We start from the raw sequence: 24,257 nt of genomic DNA on the forward strand, positions 1-24,257 counted from the left end.
GGCTACCTGATCTACCCGGAAGTCCTGGCCGCGGGTCTACAAACTTGTCACTACCCGTCCTGATGCCCTAATGGTAAGGTCAATAATAGTGACCACCGTTCACTGAGCATTTACTAGGAGTGAGGTACAGGGTAAGTACATCACTGGAATTAGGTCCATGACATATGTAATACAATTACCCTCCATGCTGTGTATGAAGAAACACACAAAGTGGTACAGCTAAGCCCAAGGTCAAGCAGCTGGTAGGAGTGAGAGCTGGGATACAGAGCCGAGCAGCCCGCCTCCAGGATCTGTACTAACTAGCCCTCTATCACTGCTCGTCCCACCAAACCTCCCGCATAGGGAGAGGCTGGCGGAGGGCTAAGATGGGGCCTCCTGGATAGAACTTTCTGTAACTCTAGGACACGGCTGCAGGAAGAAACTAGCTAAACTGGTGTTACCAGGGCTGATGATTTTCAGTATAGCTTTACTTTAATAAGACACTCCTTCCAACCATCGGTACATTTTCACGAGCCATCACTGGTACTGAAGGACTCCTTGGGTAGCCTCCCAGGGAATCCTCCAAGCTGTGAATGCCGTCCAGGGTAGGCGTTTCTTTTCAGCGCGGTGTTTAGTGTGAGTCTTTAGGACTGACTCTCAGATCTTACACTCTGATACTTCAGTGAGCCGTAACAATCAAAGTGTCAAAGAAAGTTCTATGTTAGGGTAAACCACTGCATCTGCTAATTTCCTTACCAGGTAGAAAACATTCCAAAGCAGTGATTCTTAACCCTCTTATGTGTGGGATGGACTATGAGGCCATTTGGGCTGCAGAGGGCCCCTCACTCTGCTTGTGGCCACCCCACTCTGCTGTCACACAGACGAGCCATCGCCCCAGGATCTGCGGCCTGACACCGCAGCCCCAATGTCCGTGTCCTCCCTTAACCCTGCTCTCCGGCCACTTGAGGTGGTTCTCCGTCTACAAAGACACTGTGTTTCTCTGCCTCCTACCTTAGGCCCTCTGTCCCTTCTCTCTGCAACACCAAACGTGTCCCACTCGTGGTATACTGCTATGCAACTTGCAAAGTCTCTCCCCAAAATCAACTTCTGGGAAATCTTCCCCGGCTGGACTTGACCACTCCCTCCTTCCTGTTAGCCTACAACCATTCATCATAGAGCAGTGGCTAAGAGTGCAGATTTCGGAGCCAGACAAGCCTGGTTTTGAACTCCAGCCCTACCATCGCCCTGTGGGTATGAGTCTGGACTACACTGCTTTTTCTACTAAGCCTCAGTCCCCTCATCTATAAAATGGGAACAAAACAGTATCTACTCCACCAGATGGGTACGAGCATCACAAAAGATCAATGGAGTGCGGAGCACAATGCTGGGCCACAGGGAGCATAACACAAATGGAAACTATTATTTACAGCCCTCGGAGGGGATGTAACAGAAATGATGATGATTTACTCATTGAGTGAGCCTCTCCAAGGCAGGGGCTGGGCCCTGGTCATTTTGTAAGCTCACTTGCTAGCCCAGTCTCTGGCACACAGCAGCCACTAGGTTCCTGAGGAATGAAGTCAGGGCCCACTGCACTCACTCATCTGCTTCTCTGCCCACAGCTTCCTTTCCCCCCACCTGGGGGAAGGCCTCTGTGGCTGGCAGATGGGAATCCCATCAATCTCATGGCTAGGCAAAGGCCATGTGCTGTGCCTGGAAAGGAAAGTGTGACTTAGAGACGTTTCTGAAAAAAAGGTAGCATTCAAGGGAGGAGTAAAAACAGGGAAGCAGTTCAATCCCTTTTTCTCTCTTCTTGCAATTTGGAGCAGGGCTCTTGTGTACAAAAGATGTGTGTGAGACAGACGCTGGGCCAGCTGGTGAAGAAGTTGTGGCCAAGACTCAGGGTCAGAAACGTCAGGCCAAGAGTGTATGGAGAGAGAAGAGGACACTGGCCCAGCAGTGAGTAACACACAGGCTCCAGGAGTCTGCTGGAGTAGTGGATAAATACATGGCCTTGGAGTCTGAAGTGGATTCATACACCAGCTCTGAAGTGACTGGATGTGTGATTCTATACAAGCATTTGACTGCTCTGTGCTTCAATTTCCTCATTGATAAAATGCAGACACTGACAGTCTCCATCGCACAGGATGGCTTGATGGCTGAATACAATGACGGGTGAACAACTGCACAGCTCCTGGTACATGGAAAATACTCTACAAATGGTAGTAGCCGTTATTCATTTCTAGATAAGCATGCACAATGGGGGCGGGGAGCTGAAGTGAAAATATATTGGGAAACCCAAGAAAAGGGAAGAATACGACATTTCCATCCAGAGGCTCTTTTACAAACCAACACTGTGGCACTGAGTGGATGTGTATGCCTTGGATCAGACATTTCAAATGCTGAGTCTTCCACCTGAAGTTCTGGCCTCGGAACAGAAGTGAACCAATCTGTAGTATAGTTTTCATCTATTATTTGCTCACAATAAAATATACCTTATACAATTTTAAATCCCAGTGACCAAAGATAAGGAATGTCAGCGATTGCCAGAGGTCATGTGCCCTGGGACTGGTAGAACCCAGTTCAGAACCTGGGCTTCCAGAACGTTCTTTTAATGCATGTTACAGTTGCCTGTGATGTGTGCTGTCGAGACTTCTCTGAATACCTGCCAAAGGATGGAGGCCCTGGGGTGAGATGCTCTTAGGTATTAATTTTACAAGACTTTCAAGTGTGAGAACAGGGTTAATCTTATGGCTACCACAAACTGGATAATTAGTTGTATTTTTTCTTTGCTCCTGCCTGTAAGAACCTCAGTGTCAAGTCTGTGGTCTATTTCCAGCCATTTTATGTGATTTTACATTACACATTTTGTGAAGAGATCACACTCCTGGACTTTTACTTTGTTACCTTTATTCTCCCTTTGCCCTCATTTCTTAATTAATTTTACTTAAATTGTGTTAAAATATGTGTTGGCCTATTATAAAAGTAGGTTATAAACAAATTATGTATTTCCAGAGGTGAGGTTTAATGACATGCCACTTGAAAAATCAAAGTCCCCATACAACCCAGATCTGCCCATAAGCCTATCTGTCTTCTCATCAAAAGCCTGCCTTAGCAGTCTCCTGAGACAGATGGCTGAATTCATCATAATAGCGGGACTTCAGTAATGGGATGCCTGGGCTATTTCGGGTGCCGTGGACACTGTGGTGCTGGCAGGGAGAGAGCCTGGAGTGGCCTTCCCTGCACGCCAGGGCTCCATGCTGCAGATGGATGAGGGGGCACAGCCAGGTGGAGGGTACTTTCCTGCCCAGCTACCTTCTCCCATCTTTGTTTTGTGGGCAAAGAAACAACTGCGGACATGGGGAATGGCCAAGGAATCATGAGCCCTCATGTGCAGAACACCTCGGAGCACGGGGAGGGGGAGGAGTGCAGGCTCTCCCACCACACAGGCTGGTGATGGATCCTGGCTCGCCAAGTACCAGCTGTGGGAACGTGGGCAGGTGACTTCAGTTTCCTGTGTCTCAGTGTCCTGAAAGCCAAGGTCCCAGCATTTCCTATTTTTCGGAACTGTGGTTAAGAGTTAGATTAAGTACCCGGGCACCTGGCTGGCTTAGTCTGGGGAGCGTGTGGCTCTTGATCTTGGGGGTTCTGAGTCTGAGCCCCACACTGGGTGTAGAGATCACTTAAATACAACTGAAAAAAAATTAGATAAGTACTACTACCTTAGCCCCATTCTGTAGCTGGAGAAACTGAAGTACGGAGCAATTAAAAAATAATCACTGAAGCCACTGGGCTACCAAGTGTTAAGGATGGATCAGAATCCGAGTATGGCACAGGGTCCACACTGGAGCATGGAGCTGAGACAGAAATAGCACATGCCCTTGTAAGGAGCTCTGAACGCCCTGGGAAAGAGAGGGGCACACAGAACCACCGTGGTAACCCTGTGCCAGAGGGGCCAGACTGGGAGTGGGATGGTGGCTAGGCTAGGAAGGCCCCTTGAACAGGTCCCTAGAGCGCAGATCTTGAAGGATGATGAAGCATTAACACAAATGAGTAGAATGTTCCAGGCTGAGGCATATAAGGAGCAAAGGCCCAGATCTTAGAGGAAAGAATGTGGTTTGGGAACCTGGTGTATCTGTATGGCAGGCATGTTGTGGGGAGAGCCAAGAGGCTGTGTCTGTCGCATCCCCTCATGCTGGTACCCACTCCCTGGGCCCAGATCCTAAATATGGGTCCACAGAGGGAAGCTGTAGGTATCATAAATGTTGCCGAGGAGACTGATCCTGCATATGTTTTATCAGTAGTCTGGATCCCGCTTCCAGCTTCCGGAACACCATGTCAGCGGGAGATAGGGAGAGACCAGGCCTTTAAGTATATCTCACACAGGTGCACACACACCAACTTAGAAAGAATGGCCCTGACAGTCTCAGAATTACTATTCAGGGTTGTCTGTGAGTGATACCAAGTCTGTGGCATGCAGAATTGTCACTATACCACAAACAGATTCTGGTTTTTGTCCCTCACGGCTGGTGACAGGTGGGAGGCTCTCGGTGTGGAGAGCTGCCAGCAGATGGCTTGGGGCCCATGTCTTCGAAAGGTTCCCTGTTGGTGGCATGAACTCTCGCAGAGTGGTGCCTTTGTTTCTTAATGAAAAATGCCCCTTGCCCACAAAAACAAAAAATAAAACAAAAGACCAGCAGCTACTAGTCCTGCTGTCGAGTGATGGGAATGAAATCTAAGAAAGTGATTCCTAAGCCAGAAAACAGAAATTTTATAAAATGACTTGTAGACCGACTGAGCCCATAGGGCAAATACGGGCACTATCAACTTTACACAGAAATAAAAATCGATTAACAACAGGATCAACGTTCAGTGAAACTGGGAAAAGAAGGTGAGTTTATGATTTGTGCTATGAAAATCTGCACGGGTATGACCTTCAGTGGGATGTTATTTGGGTTTGGAAAGTCCTCTTGGATGAAATCTGGGGACGCCTGAAGGGCCGGGATAGCAACCGCAGACATGTCAAGGACACACGTAACATGCCGGTATGTGTGTGCTGGTACCCCCACTGCTCTTCCCTGGTGAGACTGCCCTCCACAAATGTCTCGTCCTCTGCATAGCCTCCCCAGTAGTCTTGACACCATTTCTCAGCATTTCCACAGCACTCTGTTAACATGTCAGCCCTAACGGGCAAGAACACTCGCTCACTGGCTTGCCTGCCTGTCTCCCTCACGAGGTTGTGGGCTCCCTGAGCAGATGAGTTGAGAAGGCCCACACGACAGCACAGACAATGCAGAGTGAATGGCCAACCACACAGACACGTTTGCATGCACACTGTGGCACTGGGGCACTGTGGCCGGATGACAGACGTGTGTGAACCTGCATACGGGTGAGTATGGCTTTTTCCCAAAACTCCAAAGATTCACAACACCTATGTACAGGCTTTTGAAGAGGCCCTGTAATGCAATCAGCTGAATTACCTATCAGTTACGATCAGAAACCCAAGGAAAAAGAAGCCACAGTGAAACTCATGGGCAGAAGGAGGTGACGCATGCAAACGAGCGTGCTCCTCCCATGAAGCTTCTCCTTCTCTCCATGCCTGTCAGGGGCCTGACCTCGCTGGGCACTGGGGAGACTCCTGGTTCTTGACTTATATTGCTGGTGGGCTAGCGAGGAGTTCTGGGGAACTAAAAAGGTAGGAAAGATGGAAATTGCGTGCCTTGTGGATATAAATCTGTCCGCAGTCAATGTCGCTAACTGACTCTGTGCACATTCACTCATTGTCAAGTGATCACAGAGGACCTACTAACATGCAGGCTCGATGCTAGGCCCTGCAAACACAAAAGAGAAGACAGACAGACAGTCCCTGCTCTGGTGGAGCTTACATTCTAGAGAGACCAAGAAGCCAAACACAGAGTACTAATCCACGGTGATAAGGTGCTCTGAAGGAAAGGGGGGGTGCTCCTTTAGAGAGGGGGTTGGGAGACAAATGGTGAAGCTGAGAAGGACAGCACAGGACACAGGTGCAGGGAGTGGAGCAGCCTCAGGAGGGAGAACCCGGTGTGCCTGAGCAGTGAAGAGGCCGTGTGGCATGAGCGGAGGGCGGGTGCTGGAAGGTCAGCCCCTCCACCCTGCAGGGCCCCCTAGGTCCTGGGCCAAGGGGCTGGCGTTCACCCTGACGCACACCAGGAAAGCTTTAAAGGCAAGAAGTGACTGTGTCTGATTTATATGTTGAGAAAACCTTTTGATTTATATTCTGGCTGTTGTGAGAATGGATGACTTTGCTTCTCTGAGTCTCTGTTTCCTCATCTGTAAATGAGGTTGACGATACCCACTGCACAGAGTTGCAACTGTGAGTGAAAGAGATTTACAAGCACAGTATCTGGTGCACAGTATCTGGTGCACAGGAAATGCTCAGCACTTTAGTACTGCTCTGGTTTTTCAATGATCCTAAATATCTTCCAAGATTTTGCTTGGCCTTGAGTACAGTCACACCTGTGTGTATACAAGCCCTCAACCGGCGTGGGTACAGTCTGGCCCGTTCGCTGAATGTGCTAAGTGTCCACTGCCCACTGTGCCCCATGCGCGGCAGCGCTGGCCCTGACTTTAGGATGACTTACCCCAAGGAACTGCGCCTTTGTTTGGGGGCCCATGAGGTAGTGGGCTGGGAGGGTCGGATAGGGTTCTCTTGTGTCCGGGTGGTGGGGGAGGAGGCCTCTTCTTGGACAGGGTGGAGCTGCCACTAGAGGTCTGGGTGCTTAGAGGGAGTGTTGAAGGTGGGCCAGTTGGACCTAGAAAGGAATCGAATGGGGCAGGAAGGTTAATCCCAGTCTCACAGACAGAACAGCCAGTATGCAGTTACTTCCACACACCCAATGTGGTATGGTACACAGACAAAGCGCAAAGCTGGATATGGCCAATTCCATCAACAGGGGGTTTCATCCACAAACAGGGGTTTCAAAACTGCTGGTGAAATTCTAAAAAAAATAATCACAAGAAGAGAAAGGGAAGTGTATGCTTTTAAGGAAATGCCAATCCCATGGAATGCGAGTGGGTTTAGATCCTCATTTAGGCACCACGGGAAAAATAAAACATACATTTTAAATGAGTAACTTAGTGGGACCACCACAAAATCTACTGAGGAAGAAGGCACACAGCACTGCCAACAAAATCAATGGAGAAAGAACAGAGTATAGGCTAACCCTTCAGGGGGCCACAGGGTGAGACATGGAAATGTTCACAGAAGAGGATTTTTCTGTCCACTACAACTTTTTCCTTTAGTCAGTAATCTTTGCCTGAAGTTTAATGTTTTGTTTTGTTAATAACTTTTATCAAGAATGAAGGATCCAATGTAAAGAATTACTTGGAAAAAAGAGAAATTCAAAAACTCTTTTTTCCTTCAATTCTGAGTTCTAGAAATCATAAACCACCTATTGGAAGCCTGAATAAGTTACATAGATTAGGCATTGATTACTATAGATTTAAAAAAAGACTCTACTTTCTCCAGAGGTAAAGACAGGATGGCAGTAATGATTAATATTCCACACACACACACACCCCCACACACACACACACAAAACCACTACTGCAAAACCTGACTTTTTTGACCTAATGTTTAAAAAAAAAATGGAGTTTGTTTTCAAGATTGGTTATGGATTAGTATTATAGTATTAGTTTTGTTTATTCAAAGTGATACTGAAGTGACTGGTGGGTGCCACGCACTGTACGCTGGGCACCGTGGCAACAATCTCTTTATGGAGCATTCCCAGGTACACGGTGTAACTATGTTCATGGACAACTGCTTCTACAAGCAGTTAGCGAAAAAAAAAAAAAAAGAAAAAGGAAAGAAACCAAAAATAGCTAAGAACACCGCCACACCAAATTTTTAACACAGGATAGTAGATACCTGGTGGTCCAGAAAGGCTCCAAAAGAGCTTTTTATATTCTGTGTATTAAAAGAAAAGCTTAATTACTGTTGGCTTCCTTCCTTGGTAAAATAAGCCTTGTATTTCGCATTACCGACTCCTGGGCAGCACCAGCACTGACTTAACCTCAGTGATTCTCAGAGACAGTCTCTTCCTGGAAGTCAGTAGTGACAGTCTCAGTAAGATCATCATCTGTTTTCAGATACAATGGCCTGAGCTCTACAGGTTACCCTCTCTGTCCTACTGATGTGATACCTGAGAGAAGCCTTACTGTTACTCCAAGTCAGCACCTGGTTATGGTACCAGCCCTGCAGTTTCAGAAGTGACTTCATAACAATAAAGCCCCTGTTACTATAGCCTTGCATTTGTGTAATGATTTGTACTTTTCAAAATGTGCTCGTGGGGTGCCTGGGTGGTTCAGTCCGTTAAGCATCTACCTCGTGGCTTGGGCTCAGGTTGTGATCTCGGGGTTGTGAGATAGAGCCCTGCACTGGGCTCTGCGCTCAGCGCCGGAGTCTGCTGTAGATTATCCCTCCGCCCTCTGCTCCTCCCCCTGCTCACGCACGCACGCGCTCTCTAAAATAAATGAATAAAATCTTAAAAAAAAAAGTGTTCATATAAACTGTTCTCCTTGATTTTTCATTATTGGCCCCTTCTGCAGTCAGGAAAGCAGGAGTTTGGAGTGTGTAAGGTTTCACTGCCAAGGGGTGTGGAACTGACAGTGCAGGTCTCTGGGACTGGCACGGGCTCGCCTGTCTCACGCTGCCGTTCCTGAAAGCCAGGACTGGGCTCTGTGCGTTGGGCACAGGAGGAAAACAACACCGACAACGACAGCCAACGCTCAGTATTAGGAAGTGTACTTTTCTCTTGGAAGTACATGGAGAACAGAGACTAGACAATGATGCAATTCTCCAGCACTTTCATCTTTATCGCCACCTAGGGATCTTCTGAAGCAGTGCATCTAGAAGTCATTGCATCCGTTCCAAATCCTGCCTGGAAACAAAAATTGCCAAAGACAAGGAGGCACTAATTGCCTCTGGGCAAAGTTGAATGTGTACCTGATTTCAGGCATGATTCAACCACAGAGTCGTCCTGTAATCACAAACCGAGCAAAATTCAGCCTCCCGAGCTAGCATTTCAGAAATGAAGGGATCAGTGTTCTGTGCAGGATTATATCCCTTTGTTTTACTTTCTTTATCTGTAATCAGATATTGATTATTGTTTCCCTGTTTACTGCCTGTCTCCCCCATCAGACTGTAATTCTACCAGGGCCAGGATTTTTTTTCTGGTCTGGTGTAGAGTAAGCTGTATTTAGTAATACAGTATTGGATAAACGGATGAATGAACTGTTACGTCTAGCTTTTTAAGACAGAAGGGATTCAGTGAGGGTGATCAACCAAATACTAGAAATAGGGGGAAATAGCAGGGACATGTTAAGTTTGAAAAGAAATATTCAATACTGTAATTTCATAGCCAGAAAACACATACACAGACCCACCTACTGTTTTGTAATAGCAGCTACAGAAAGGGAGGTATGAAATTTGGCTGGTAGGGCGTGAGTTAAAAAAAGGCTGAAAAACACTATATGAAGTCCCGGAAAAGCAGACTCAAACTTTCTTAAGATTTAAAGATCTCAGGGGCGCCTGGATGGCTCAGTTGGTTAAGTGTCTGCCTTCGGCTCGGGTCATGATCCCAGGGTCCTGGGATAGAGCCTTATGTCAGGCTCCCTGCTCAGTGGGGTCTGTTTCTTCCTCTGCCGCTCGCTCTGCTTGTGCTCTGTCAAATAAAAGCTTAACAACAAAAAAAGATTTAAAAATCTCACAAGACTTTTAAAATTAGTAACTAGTCTCAACCACTAAAGGGGATGTTTTATGCAAAATAATCTAAGTCCTGGCTTAGGAAGGAAGCAATTCTGACAGGATAAAGAAAGCTAAAACAAAACAAAATAGAACACAAAAACCGGGTGGGAGGCAAGGTTAACAGGGTGGGGAAGGTTGGAGGTGGCCTGGACAGCCTGCGAAGCCCTGTGGAAATAAGAGAAAATGCCCCACTCTTCATTTGCCACTAATACTATTATGTCCAATTACCTTCTTTCTTTTTTCTTAAAAGTATGGCTCTAAAAAGCTTCCAGAGCTGCTATAAATAACTCCGAGGGAATGACATTATTACAAGGTCTTCTCAGAGGAGACAGTGAGCCTCAGCTCTTCCTAAGATGGTGCGCCTCGTTCCACAGTCCCATGAGCCCCCCGGGCACTCTGTCTGGGTGTTCTGCTGTGTCTTTAGCTCCAGAGATGCCCACTGGACTCCTGGGGGCTGCCCTGCCACGAGCACCTCCATGTCATCAGTTTGGGAAGGCCTTAACTGAGGTCTATACCTCAGACGTGTGTCCAGCATGTGACCAGGGTTCAGGAAGCTCACATGTGAGGTCACTGTCCATCTCGAAGCCGCTATGCTCACTCTGGGCAGTTTGCAAAGCCCTCGTTCTATATCTCTGGGCCCAACCACTGGGACTCACAAAAGGCTGTGGCTATTTCCTGAGACCTGCCCAGGAACGACTGTTTCCTCTGTTCACTAAAGCCACCTCATGGGAAAATAATATACTCACAGACTACAGAGGTGGTTTAAATGTAACCTCAGCAGATAGGACTCGATCGTCAACAACAAGGAAATGAATCTACTTAGCCTGGAAAACCTGTCCTTCTGAAAAGCCACGCATGTACACTGAAATACATATTTTTTAAAAAATCCATTCCTAAAATCACCATCAGCATGCTTCACAAATCTCCCTCTACATCCCTAAATTCGGTAGCACTACCATGCGCCTGACCTAACACCGAGGAGAGGTTTAGACACATGATCCAGAACTCCCCTTGTAAGGCAGCATTGCCGTCACGATCATCTACTTGTAGGCTGGTGAGACGCAAGGCTCAGAGAGTTTAGGTAACTGGCCACTCAAGCACATGAGTCCAGCTCTGTGTGACTTAAGGCTGGGAGCTGATCCTTCATGGTACCCTGCTCTCCTCCTGTGAATGGCCCTACATCCTCCCTGGCCAGAACACTCGGGCCCAGCTGTGCTCCCTCCTCCCCTCCGCACCTCATGGTGAAGGGTCAGCCCAATCGGAACCTCATCCAGAGCCTTCTCTAACCCATCCCCTTTGCCCTGAGACGACTGCTGTTAACTGTGAACTTCCAGAAGGCTAAATGGCACTCAACAGTCTCTACGTTGCATTATAGCTGGATTTTCTCTTCTTTCAAAGGCTTGAAAGCTCCCTCAGGGTGAGATTCGTGTCGTCTTCACGTCTCTCAGTGCCTGGCACATTCTGAACACAATACAAATCTACGGGAAATCATTCATGGGAGAACTCAGGAGGATGCTTTTTCATTGTCCTTGTACATTTGGTTTTTAGTAAAACAGAACACCCAGAGGTCTGCCACGCTGGGAGGCCAAATAAAAGCATATCTTTGAAATTTTAAGTAAAAAAACAAGACCCAGAAGACGGCTTTAAAAGCTGTCTTGACAATTTTTGAAAACATTATTTATAGAAATACAAGGTTCGTATTCTAAACACGCCATGCCATAGTTAAAAATTGATAATAGCAGAAATTCCATCTACACACAACTCTGGACAAAACAAATGCCTTTCACGGTGTAGACCTGAAAAGTCTGTGACTTTAAAAAGTTATCAGTGGGGCACCAGGTGGGCTCAGTCAGTGGGGCCTGAGACTCGATCTCGGGGTTGAGTCTGAGCCCCATGTTGGGTGTAGAGATTACTGAAAAATAAATAAAATCTTAAAAAAAAAAGTAGATAAAGACACAATGAATTTATGCCGAGAAGGGCCCTGTGTGTAGCAGGAAGGCACTATTATCACTGCACTCGGATGGGGAAACAGAGGCACGGCAAGGTGCAGTGGAGTGCAGGGAGGCCGCGCACAGTCAGCAGCAGGGCTGGTGATGCAGGAGTGACACCGTGCTGCATACCACGCAGCATGGGCTAGTCCCCATCCTTCAAACTCCTTCCAGGACCCCAAGAAATAACAGCACAGTGCCCAGATTCAAGGGCCTAAGGGTGGTTCTTTCACAACTACTCAGACATCTCCATATGCAAGAAGCACAACACAGTTCCCTCTGCTTCCCTTTCCACACCTGGCAGTCGGGTGGCTTAGTGAGCCTGTGCCAGGGGCCACTCCTGAGGGCCAAAATCCCAGACGTGCTCTTGGCCTGCAACATGGCCAGTGCAAGGGGATAGCTGTGCCATGATTTAAAAAGGATCAGGGAGACTGATAAAAATAGACCAAAGAGAAAAAAAATTGACATGGATCAGGGATGACAGCCCACGGGATACTTCAATACAGAGCCACTCAAATGGTTATCTTCCTATGAGGCTAAAAAAACCCCAAAACACCAAAACAAACAAACCAACCAACCCAGGAAAACTGTAAAGTCATCAGTATAGAAATAATGCTGCTACTAGGAAAATATTTCCTAGGCCAGCTGCCACCATCCTGCAATGCACCTTGACGGTGGCAGCTTCGTGTCCTGAGGACACCTTCTCCCTTCCTGCACCAACCACCCCCCGCCCTCTCTGATGACTGCCATGGGCCTCGAATGAAAGCTGCAGAAATGTTGTCTAAGGTCCTCACACAACTGTTTGGCCATAATGCTGCACACGTTCTGTAGAAAGACTTCCGGCCAGTCAACTATCTGCAGTAGTTTTAGGAGAGTCCCCTCCTATTTCTGGCCATGCATTTCTGGGACATGCTCTCCACTGACCCTGCTGTTGTTTATTCATTCGGCAAGCACGGACACAGTGCGCCCACTCCAACGCCACGGCTGCAAGGCCAGCTCCCTCGCAGCCCCTGTGCTGCAGGAGTGCGAAAGGGAGACGCCCTCGCCCCTCCTCCTCTGCGCTCCCACATGCCACATCTCGCTGCTTTCTCTCCCTCCTTCACTGTATGCCCAAGGGCCCAGCACATTTTTTAAACTGAATGCATGCAGTAGGATCAAACAAATTCCTATCTGTGGAATGCTTGCTACGTGCTAGTCACTACAGACATGATTTCATGGTCTCTAAGCAGACAGCCAGCAGCAAGGTACACACCCAATCCTGTTTTTCACACGAAGACCCCGAGCTCAGCAAGATCAGCTTAATGTTAAAAAGAGCCCAGGGCAGGGAAAGGATGAGCGTGTTCCCAGAAGGAGCCCCATCTCTCGGGGAGGGCCAGGGACAGAGGCATCTTGGAGGAAGGGGAAGGGAGGTTTGCCCAGAAGCGTGGCTCTCCGGACGGATGTGCCTCAGACGGCTCCAGCTTCGCTCTGGGGTTCATGAGGGTCCTTCGCCTCCTCACCTAAGCCGATGGGGGTGGGCACCAGGCTCACCACTCTCTGTGACACGAGCACCCACGAGCAAGCACTGCCTGGGGCCGTCGGCCGGCCAGGACCGTGCTGCTGCTGTGCACACGCCTGCTGGTGGCTCAGACCAAGGCTGCAGCCGGTCGGAAGCGGGAATCCACGGCACCGAAAACGTGTCTGAAGCACAGCCTGAAGTCATACGGGTACTCGCCCGATACTCACAGGCGCTACTTAATGCCAGATTCTATGGTCCGACTCCACCGACAGACAGGAGGAAACTGTAACTAACGTATCCACAGTTCCTGTTTCTCAAAGCTTGGAAAGTTAGTTCTTCTAAGTAGGTCAAGTAAGCTTCCTGAGGCCAGATTTATCATTCGTCATTTGTTTACCTAACAAATGCTTTCCTTGAGTACACGATGCCTGCATTACGCCGTTCGCTTCAGAGCACCTGCTCATTCATGAGGCTGGGGGGACATCACGCTGGTGCCTTTTCTCCCCAAAGGAGCCTTTTTTAGAGCCCAGGAGCTACGGTGGCTGCAGTGTCAGCAGTGGGACCCTCCCGGGGCGCTGACTCTGTGCCAGGCGCTCAGCTAGATGCTTCCCATACACCTCATTAACCATCCCGTGTCAGGCCCCGTCTGTGTCGCTGTTAGGTAAAGATGTGCAATCGTACAAGAGGAGAAAACCGCAGCTCTCCAGCTTAATGTCACTTACAAACAGAGTTAAATCAAACCAGTCAACCACAAGCACGCAGTGTCTGTCTCCAGCCCCTGCTCTGGGGGACGGGTCGTGCGACACCATGCTGCTCCCCGTGTTCCTCCGTGTTCTAGAGACATCTGTGGCCACAGCCTGACAGTCCTGGGGGCGTCTCTCCCAGGACTTCAGGGCTCTTCCTATTACAAAATGCTTTCTCCACATACTGGCTCACTGGACCCTGAGGACAAGACCATGAAGAAGGCAAGAAAGTGATCAAGCGCCTTCCTCAACGTGCGGGAAGAAGAAACCAGAAGGTCTGGTTTGAGGAGTCTTAAGGGCCATTTTTACTTTCTACCCTCTAAAAGCCACTGTGTGGGTTGAAATCAGTTCCTCAACCTTTCCTGGGCTCAGTTTTCTTAGCTGTACAATGGGCAGCAGACTGCCCATCCTTCCAGCTCTCTAAAATCCAGGTTCTAGGACATTAATTTTTTGCTTAAAGATGAAAACCAATCTTGGCAAGCTTGAAGAGTTTCAAGTCTTAACAAACAAACTGTAAAGTGGGGGGCGAGAGGGAGCAGGTGCTGATCACGAGGGAGAAATGTCTGCATATTTAAATTAATCTTACAGCTTTCACTGACTCTCACCGGACTTCACATCCGAAGAGGTTAGGCAGCAAAATGTGTCTAAGGCTCAAGGGTGGTGAGTTTGGGGTCCTGAACGGCCAAGTCTCCCCACTCTGACTGGAGCCCTGCTTAAGCACAAGGGGGCTTTGCTTGATGGCAATTTAGGTCAAACTTCCCTGCATTCTGATGAGGCAGCTGGAGATTCTTGAAAATATTCCTGTGCTGACTCAGAATAATTCCTTCCCCTTTCCCCCTCTGTACTCCTCTTATTAGTGGGGACTTTATCCTGAGTGTCTGTTATGCCTCGCCGGAAGCTGCCATCCGTCCAAGCCCTAAATTCACAGTGTGGAAATGACCACTGCTGTAAGAAGAAACCTCGACATAACTTCCATGGAAAATGAGCAACCAAACGACAGATTCAAGACATCCTTGTTTTCATGCAAATGGTTCTACCAGTTCAACAGAATGAAATGAAAAACACATAAGGCCACAAAACAGAGGAGAATTATCCCTGCACAGAGTGTCAGCTGATTTTCAACAATGTCTTCTAAGATCTCCATTTCCATTCTAAACATTACCACTTTTCCAAATGTAAGGGCACACGAGCCAGCGTAGCTGCAGGGCACAGGTCCCGTCTCAAGGCCCTTAGAAAGTCGAGGGGAGCCTGTGCTGCTTCTGTCTCTCCACATCTGATGTCCCACTATAAGCAGCCTGGAAGAGCCCTCAGGTTCTAGTAGAGAGGGATTTCTAGTCTCAGTGTCGGGATTTTGGGGGGTGGGCCTTGGGGGAAGTAGCTTGTTCGGGGCTGACCACGGTTGCTATGGCCAAGTCTCTGAACACTTGCTTTAGCAGCTGGATCACTTAATACATTTGGTCTTTGTTTTCTGGGCCTCTGGTAAAGCGCTAGTTAGAATTTATTCAAGGCAGGAGACAGATGCTTGGCATCGAGTCAGACAGAGTATCTTATGGGTTTCTGTGGCCCCTTGAGATAAAATTACAGAAAGGGGTGGAGGAAGGTGAGGCAGCCTCTTGGTCCCCAGGACGCTGGTATCCTTTCAGACCTTCTCCAAGATTCTCAGTTACCTGGAGGTTCTCTGAACACATACAGGCCCACCCTGTCTAGACAGGTCATCACTATTATGTTGGTAACCACAATCAGGGGATATGAACCCTTCCAGAGCTTTCTTTGATTGTTTTATCTGGTCTAGAGGTTCTTTGTGGTCCTCTTTGGGTTACAGAAAGGGAAATCTATGGTCTCATCTGATTGCTACCCTGATAGGGAAACAGGATTATGCAGAGGTGGGCAGGGCCGCAGTGTGCTTATTACCGTGTAGAACACATCTGTAACCTGAGAGGTTCATGTTTGAGTAAGGAATCTGAAACCTCATTTACGTACATTCTAGTATAACGTACGGAGGGTTAAGCAGGTCAAACCACTGGCTCACGTGTGCTGTCACTCTTCCATTACAGTCGCTAGTTATCTTTGATGAGCACTGTTCATGCCAAAACCTTATTTTAGCATTTCTCCACTATTTTACGATCTATGAGGCCATTTGGGGTCTCTCTAAGAACACAGCTCCCATTTATAACACTATTTCAATGGAGAATAAGCTCTGAAAAAACTCTGTTCTGAATAAAGCTCACATTTCTCAGAAAATAGCCCCAGTGTGATTCCAATAGGCATGGCATTGTGTACAGAGAGGCCCTCGGAACCTGTGTGAGCATGGGCTGAGCACACAGGGAGAAGCCTGCACTTGCCTTCGCTGGCCGAGACCAAACTCCAAGCTTCCCCCTGGCTGGGGTGACTCCTTGAATGTTGCCATTTCTGTGTCTCAACTCATCCCCGTACAGGCGGGCACCCGCGGACTTTCAGAGCTGGGCAGTCTCTGTGGATGTGGGATATGGGACAAGCACTTTGTTGCCCCAGACCGGGGCGGTGGACCATCGGGCCCTGCTGCCAGCCTGGTGGAGGCTTGGGATAGTTCACTGCACGATGCCCCTCCTCTGGGTAAGGTTCTTCCCAAGTCGTGTCTCGTGGAAAAACAATCCTCATCAGAAAGCACAGGAGAGTGGGCTCAGGTCATACAAGACCCGGGTCAGAATCAAAGAGATCTGAGAACATTAGGCCAATCACTCAACGTCTCTGAACCGCAGTTCCCTTGTCTGTGTGGTGCCAGCAACTGTAGGACCCACCACATTTTGTGAGCATAAGATGAGAAGTGCTGGGCTTAGGGCCTGTCATAAAGCAAGTACTTCATGACTATCCACTGCTATTACTACCAACATCTCCGGAAGACAGAAAGCTTAGTGCAGAGAAAAGTAACTTTTTGAAAAAGAACTACAATTCCACACTACATCATCCAAGAAAGAACAGAGGTTTGGCGCCAGGTGGACCTGGGACTGAATCTCAACTCTACCACTTACGGGCTGTGTGACCTTGGGCAAGTCACTCTACCTCCATAAACCTTAGTTTCCTCATCTGTAAAATGGGCACAGAAGCACGTACCTCACAGGATTGTTGAGGTGAGCACAACATAACACAAGGGGAGTGCCCACAACACCATCTTACTGTTGGTGTTTAGCAAATGGTAAGGCCCCTATTTCAGGCTGTCCTTGACATCACATTCTGTACTCTGCCACTCAGAAGCACCTTGCGCTGTTCACCTCAAAGCTGTGTAGACCGCCAGCTTTGAGGATGGAGTCGCAGAGCCCTTCTCAAAGCCCATACCTTTCCCGGCGTTTCTAGGAGGCAGTGGAGGCGCCTCTGTGGTTGGTGACGTGGGCGAGTCTGTGCTTGTGGAGACGAAGATCTGGTTGGTGAAGGCCCCGTAGGAAAGCCGCTGTTTGTCCCTCGGCGTGCTGAATCCTGGCAGCGACAGCTTGTCCTGGGGGGAGATACTGGAGGAGTGGCAGAAGCTCTGAGGCCTTGGGGAGCGCTCTTTCTTGATGGGGCTCGGCTGCGGATGACATAACAGTGCGGGGGGTGAGGCATTCACCAAGGGCTGTACTTCAGACTCTGTCCGGACGTGGGGTTTCTGTGGCTGTCTGCATGCTCTCAGGTCAGCCATGACCCAGCCCAAGAAGAGGACGCGGGTCTTGCCCTCCTGATTCTCAGTTCACTGTTATCACGGTCACACTAGAAAGGCGCTCGTTAGCAATCGGAAGTATTCCGAAGCCTAAGGGCACGGTCAACGGTAACCTTTAACTGAATAGATCCCTGCCCTCTGGAGGACACTTGTACCAGCACTGAACTGTTTTCCCACCCTCGTGTGATCGTGTGCTCCTTCCTGCTCAACCCTCTCCCGTCAGAGTTCTCAGTCCTCGCCTCCCTTCTTATTTTATATCCCCTTAGAAAGTGGCTTCCACATTGTGCCCTGATGATCTGGACCTGTGGGTCCAATCCTGACCTTTCGGATCCAAAACTGTCTTCAGTGGCCTCTAAGGTATCCCTTGTGCTTGCACTCCTGGTGACAGCGGTGGGATCCACGTAACTCCCCAGGGTGGAAGCCTCAAGGTCACCCAGAGCCACCAGGCCCGCATGGATAGCTGGGATCTCTGCCTGGTGCAGGCGCCCAGCAGCCCCCACGGAAGCCCAGGCCTCCTGAATAGCCCTTGGCTGCAGCTGTTTCCAGCTCCAGCATGTTTCCCACACCGCGGCCAGAGCTGGTGGGGAAACTTGCTCCTCTGACAATTAATCTCTGTTGGCTTCTGTTTGGAGAAAGCCCAAAGGCCAAATTTGGCCCATAATGTGCTTCCTGATCTGGGCTGCCTGTCTCTGCAGGGCAGCCTCCTGCCTCTCCCACCCACCCATTCGAAGGCACCTCACACCCTGTGCTTCTAACCATTCCTCAGACTTCCAGCTCCATCACAACCCCTTGGCCTTTGCACATGCTGTTCTCCGTCCCTGGAAGGACGCGCTCTTCCCCACTTTGCCTGGCAAGCTCCTCCCTACCCTCAGAAACCCAGCTCCAATGCTGCTTCCTTGGTAAGGTCTTCACTGCTTTCTGAGGCTGAGACAATTTTTCTGTCCTCTGAACATGTCTCAGGGATTCCCCCAGGCTCTTATCATAATGGTTATCCACTGTAATTTATCTCTTCTCACAGTGGGGAATGTCTTTAGGACACCCTGTATGACTATTCCTTACATGCTGCCTAGGAGAGAGGAAATGCTCAATACAGATCCGATATGGGGTGCCTCAGTGGCACAGCTGGTTGGGTGTCCAACTCTTGATTTCAGCTCAGGTCAAGATCTCAGGGCCCTGGGATGGAGCCCTGTGTCAGGCTCTATCCTTGGTGGGGAGTCTGCTTGAGACTGACTCTCCCTCTCATTTCGCCCCTCCTCCCACCCTCTCTTTCTCTGAAATAAATAAATCTTAAAAAAAAAACATATACCCAATGAAAACTACATGAATGAACTTTCAGATGTAGTCATGAACTATTTATGAGAGTCAGACAAAACTAGGTTTAATCCCGAGACTGTCTTTACTAGCTCTGAGACCTCAGGCTGCAAAACCTATGTGTGTCAGTTTTCTCTTCTGTGAAATGGGGCAGTAACACCACCATAATGGGCTTTTGGTAAAGATGATCTGAGGTAGCACAATCAACTTGCTTCCCACTGCCTAGTCCGTACTTAAGCTCTTAATACCTCACAACTTTTTATTTAAAGTAGCTGTACTGATGGCTAATTTAATGTGTTCACTTGGCTGGACTATGGTGTCCAAGTGTTTGGTCAAATACCAGTCTAGATGCTATTGTGAAGGGTTAACATTGAAATTAGATTTTCAGTAAAAGGGATTACCCTCCACCATGCGGGTGGGCTTCATCCAATTAGTTGAAGGGCTCTTCCGAAGAGACTCAGCACCTCCAGACTCAAGACCACACCATCAATTCCTGCTGGAATCTCTTGCCTGCCGGCCTGCCCGATACCCTAGGGACTCGCCGGCCCCCACAATCACGTGAGCCAATTTCTAAAACTAAATTCCGATCTCTCTCCCGCTGTCTTAACCGCATCCTATGGGGTCTGGTTTTCCAGAGAACCCTAATATAGCTGTGGTACCCAGCAAGGATCAAAGACCAAGCAAAAAAACTGGCCCCAGGTCACAAGACCAGACAGTCTCGCGAAGAATGATCTCGTCTACACAGTGCAGGCAACCTGGGAGCAGCAGCAGGAACGTGGAGGCGCCGTTTGCACTCACTTTGTCGTCCAGGTCGTCGTCACTCTCATCCATCTCCTCCTGTCGCAGGTTCCATTCATATTCCACGTGGACGTGTGGGTTGAACTTCCCAGACTTGGCCTGGGAAAGCTGAAAGGAACAGCAGGTATAACCACGTTCACTTAAGTGTTAAACATCCCACTGTTACATAACCACTGAGCAAATCCCACCTCGGGCCTGGTTTCAAACGAATCACCAGTAGCTGCTGGTAGGGCCGAACTCTGGTGATATGGGGCTGGGCTGCGGTGGGACCGGCTTCAGAGGAGCGGCCCAGAATTAGAGGCAGAGCCTTTCTTATTTTGGTAACACGACTTCTCTCGCAAACTAAAAGCTTTCTTAAATATTATTAAAAATGAGCCTTGAAAGTGCAAGCTCCTGGCTGGGAAGGCAAAATCAGAGTTAGCGAAGTACGAGAGGTAGGCCTTTCAAGTCAGACAGTGCGGGTTCGATCGTGGCCCCCTTTCCCTCTCCATAAGATGGGGGGAGGGAGCATTGCAGCTTCGTCACAGGATTCTTGTAAGAACAGAAACCTGCACCTGCTGGCCTGAAGCTGGCGCTGGGCAGAAGCTCAAGGGGATGGAACTTACCTCTCCTGTCTCATCCTTCCCCGGGGGTAAGAGGATCACGCTATGCTAAGGCCCAGAGTGATATCGAGAACCAAGGGGATCAAAGGATGGGGCTGGTGGGGGAAGCCATGCATTGAACGTTTTGCAAACCATTATACTCTGAACTTTACTTGCCCAATTTTTGGAATTGGCTTACAAATAATTCTTCTTTACTACTGAGCTGCAGAGAAAGCCTAAGGGTCTGGCACATAAAAAGCATGACCTTCATTCACAATCCTGTCTGGTAATCATCTCTCTCAAATGCCTTTTAGCTCCTATGTTGTAACTGCACTGAAAAGACACGGCAATGACAAATTTATCATTCTACCATTTTTTCAAATGTAGCCAGAGTGCTTGTCTGAATTTCTTTAGCCAACGTTCGGAAAGATGAATCTGTTTCTTCTATCCCAATTCCAGTTTCTGAGAATGACATTTTAAGGCAGCTGGTGCCCAATGGATGCCCCAGCTCCGTTTTGCTTACCAGATCTTCACACTGGGTAGCTTTCAATCTCTTTGCTATGTCCAGGGCAGTCTCCCCAGCCTGGTTCACTAAAACAGGGGGAAGAAGAAATTGGCATAATTATCTAAGGTCTATCTTGAAAAGGCGATGGACAACAGCGTAACATGTGAGCCTCAGTTTTAGCCAACTGGATGCTGACTCTTGTTATTAAGACACTTGGTCCCACTCTTACCGACACCCACGGTAGGCTTGCTCCGGAGAAGCAGCTTCAAGCACTCGGGTTTACTGTACATACTGCAGTAATGGAGAGCCGTGTTGCCCAGGGCCGTCTGCTTATCCAGGTTCCCGCTAAAAAATTAAAATATTATCATATAACTTAAAATATGATTTAAGTAGGACAGAAATAATATAATTTAAAGCTACAGATCAACTACTTATTTCTGTGCAAACCACGGAGTCAAGCTTGAGACCTACTTACAAGCAGGGCAAACGAGGATGCTGCTAACATTACACCCACATTCATAAGCCCCATAATGACAGCAACAGCGAGCTCTGCTCCAGTGCTTCCTATGGGACACTCTCAGCTTTTACGTACCTGGGTTCATTAAATCTTCACAACTACCCAATGGGTAGGTTATGACCACCTTTGTTTTATAGATGAAAACACCAAGGCACAAAGAGGATGAAGTACCTGCTTTCAAGGCTATCAAGGCATGGAAGACAGAGCAGGGATCTGAAAAAAGGCAGTTTGTCCCAGAGCCAACACTCTTAACTACTATACTGTCTACCTCTAAGGAAGAGGTGTGGACATTTATATACAACGTGGCTTGTGTCCAGGCACCATTCTTCATACGTGGGTTCAAATCCCCTTGCAATTTTGACCACTCGCCTTTGGATGAGCTCCAGTTCCTCCTAATAGTCTGTGGGTTGCAGAACTACCCACTGAAGAATACAGCAAGTCCAAACTTCCTCTGTTCAATAATGTACTCCTATTAGTATGTCCCAAATTTGAATTAGCTATTGAGTCAGCCACACACACTGTAGTTATTTTGTTTTTTTAAAGATTTTATTTATTTGAGAGAGAGAGAGAGAAGAGCATGAGTGGGTGGGGGAGGGGTAGAGGGAGAGGGAGAAGCAGACAGCCTGCTGAGCAGGAAGCCCGACACAGGGCTTGATCCCAGGACCCCAGGATCATGATCTGAGCTGAAGGCAGATGCTTAACTGACTGAGTCACAGAGGCACCCTGACACTGTAGTTTTATAATGAACTTATAAACAAGAAAACTCACAAGGTTGACTTGTGCTGTTAAGTCTTCCCTCTTTCAATCTTTCCTAATCTGGCAGATTTTGACAGAGACAGGATTTTACATCTTTCTAGGCCAAGGGTTGGTAAACCATAGCCCATAGGCCATGTCTGGCCCTCCATTTGTTTTTATAAACAAAGCTTTATTGGAACATGGCCATACTCACTCATTTACATATGGTCTATGGCTGTTTTCACACTACGATGGTAGAATTGAATAGCTGCGACAGAGACCTCATGCCCTGCAAAGCCTAAAATAGTACCTGGCTCTTTATAGAAAGCTTGTCGATTCCTGATCTGGGCCCTTGAGAAGACTGGTTTGCGCTAACTTATAAGGAGTATTCGGAGAAAATGAAAACCATACCAGTTTTGTACAAGGAAGTCAACCAAATGGAGAGATGTCTGGTCTGCAGTTCGGACTGCAAGATGCAGGGCTGTCTCCCCAAGCTCCTGAAAAGGACAGGATGAGTATAAGTAGGGTAATCGCATGTCCTACTTTGCCTACAGTGCTTTATTCACATCAGTTACCTGGAAGTAATTATTAATAGTACTCCTTTCACTCTCAAATTGTCCTGATTTAGATATGGTCACTCAATGTATTACAGTCTCATTACCTTTTAAACTCATTTTCCACATTCCTTTTTATCCTATGATTTCAGTGGAGCCTTACCTGTCCGGGTTCCAGCAGTGGTTCCATTAGCTCTACTCCCTCTGCATAGACTTGAATCAGTGCAAGTAAATCCCTGGATTTGATGGCCTCGAGCAATTCATTCAGTTTAGCTGATGAAGATGAACAGGCCTTCCTTGAAAACCTATGATCTACATACTTCGCAGTGATATATTCTTTCCGTACAGTCCTAAAACAGAACAAAGCAATATGAACAAAGATTTTTTTTCTTTCTACAAGCTAAGAAGAATCTACATTTTCCTGAAAAACAGTTCTCTTTAACTGAGATACACTTGGCTAGACTCCTTTCAGGATTTAAAGAAACCAGGTTTTAGACCAAGTTATCTCATCACAGATGGGATGAAGAAACTGATTTATATATTTACTAGTATATGTGCAAGCAGTAAATAGCTATAAAATTAATGGGCACAGAGATCACAGCAGATTTCCTTCTTTTTTTAAAAATATTTTATTTATTTATTTGACAGAGAGAGAGAGCCAGCGAGACATGGAATACAAGTAGGGGTTGTGGGAGAGGAAGAAGCAGGCTTCCACTGAGTGGGGAGCCCAGTGCAGGGCTCGATCCCAGGTCCCTGGGATCATGCCCTGAGCCGAAGGCAGATGCTTAATGACTGAGCCCCCAGGCACCCCCACAGCAGATTTCTTTTCCACCTTGAACAGCAGCTTGAGAAATTTGCTATGTACCACTTCAAATTCAGATATACAGAAGCATACAAAGAAATTAAGAATTTTTAAAAGAACAATTCTAAAAGATCAGTGAAGTTTCCAGAGCTTCATTGAAAACATTTTAGTCATCTGGTGCAACTCCCTATTTTAACAGGTATGGGATCTGAGGCTCACAAAGGCTGTCCTTAAAGTCACTCCCACAGGCCAAGCACTGAGCTCCAGAATAAAGGGAGTGGTCTTTCCTGCAGGCTCAGTTGTGAGCAGGAGACTGTCATGGGTAACACTCCCAAAGTCTGAGTGGGTGTGTCCGTTTCTCTTTTTGAGGACTCACCCTTTCTCCACTTCCGATTCTGTCCCAAGCTCCAGGACTGAGCCCCCCTCCCAATGACCAGGTGTCAGTCTCTGACCTAAGTGGCCCAATGGTAACTTTTGCCACCTTTGGTAAAAAGGCTGAGACAGAAGTCCGCTCAGACGAAAGGAAAGAAGAGTTGGGCAAGTGAGCTAGGGTCCAGATGCTACTGTCTGACATCCTGGAGCCAGCCATACCTGAACTTATCCCATGATTTTCCCAGTTACATGAGCCACTTAATAAAAAAGCAGTAAATGGTTCAAATCCTAGCTCTTACAGCACACCAGCTGCACGACCTTGGGCAAACGACTTCACCTTAATGAGCTTTGGCTTTTTCATCTGAAAATGGGAGAATAACTCATTGGTGTATTTTGAATTAAAGAATGTACAGCACCTATAAGGTG

General features: G+C 47.9%; 1 protein-coding gene across 8 annotated transcripts in view; it reads right to left on the reverse strand.

The window, feature by feature from the left end:
* ASAP1 (ArfGAP with SH3 domain, ankyrin repeat and PH domain 1) overlaps positions 1–24,257 on the reverse strand; it is a 335,958-nt gene that overhangs the window by 16,623 nt on the left and 295,078 nt on the right. For 6 of the 8 annotated variants that reach the window (XM_019794950.2, XM_034668622.1, XM_034668625.1 and 3 more), the window contains 7 exons: positions 22,821–23,007; positions 22,515–22,600; positions 21,081–21,196; positions 20,870–20,937; positions 19,766–19,873; positions 17,299–17,527; positions 6,597–6,767 (listed from right to left, as the gene is read on the reverse strand). In XM_019794950.2, the coding sequence (XP_019650509.1) occupies positions 6,597–6,767; positions 17,299–17,527; positions 19,766–19,873; positions 20,870–20,937; positions 21,081–21,196; positions 22,515–22,600; positions 22,821–23,007 (965 nt within the window). The remainder of the gene's footprint in view (positions 1–6,596; positions 6,768–17,298; positions 17,528–19,765; positions 19,874–20,869; positions 20,938–21,080; positions 21,197–22,514; positions 22,601–22,820; positions 23,008–24,257) is intronic. The other 2 variants (XM_019794951.2, XM_011219411.3) reach the window with 1 other exon arrangement.

The sequence above is a fragment of the Ailuropoda melanoleuca genome, chromosome 9, assembly GCF_002007445.2.
Source record: "Ailuropoda melanoleuca isolate Jingjing chromosome 9, ASM200744v2, whole genome shotgun sequence".
Taxonomy (NCBI): Eukaryota; Metazoa; Chordata; class Mammalia; order Carnivora; family Ursidae; genus Ailuropoda; species Ailuropoda melanoleuca.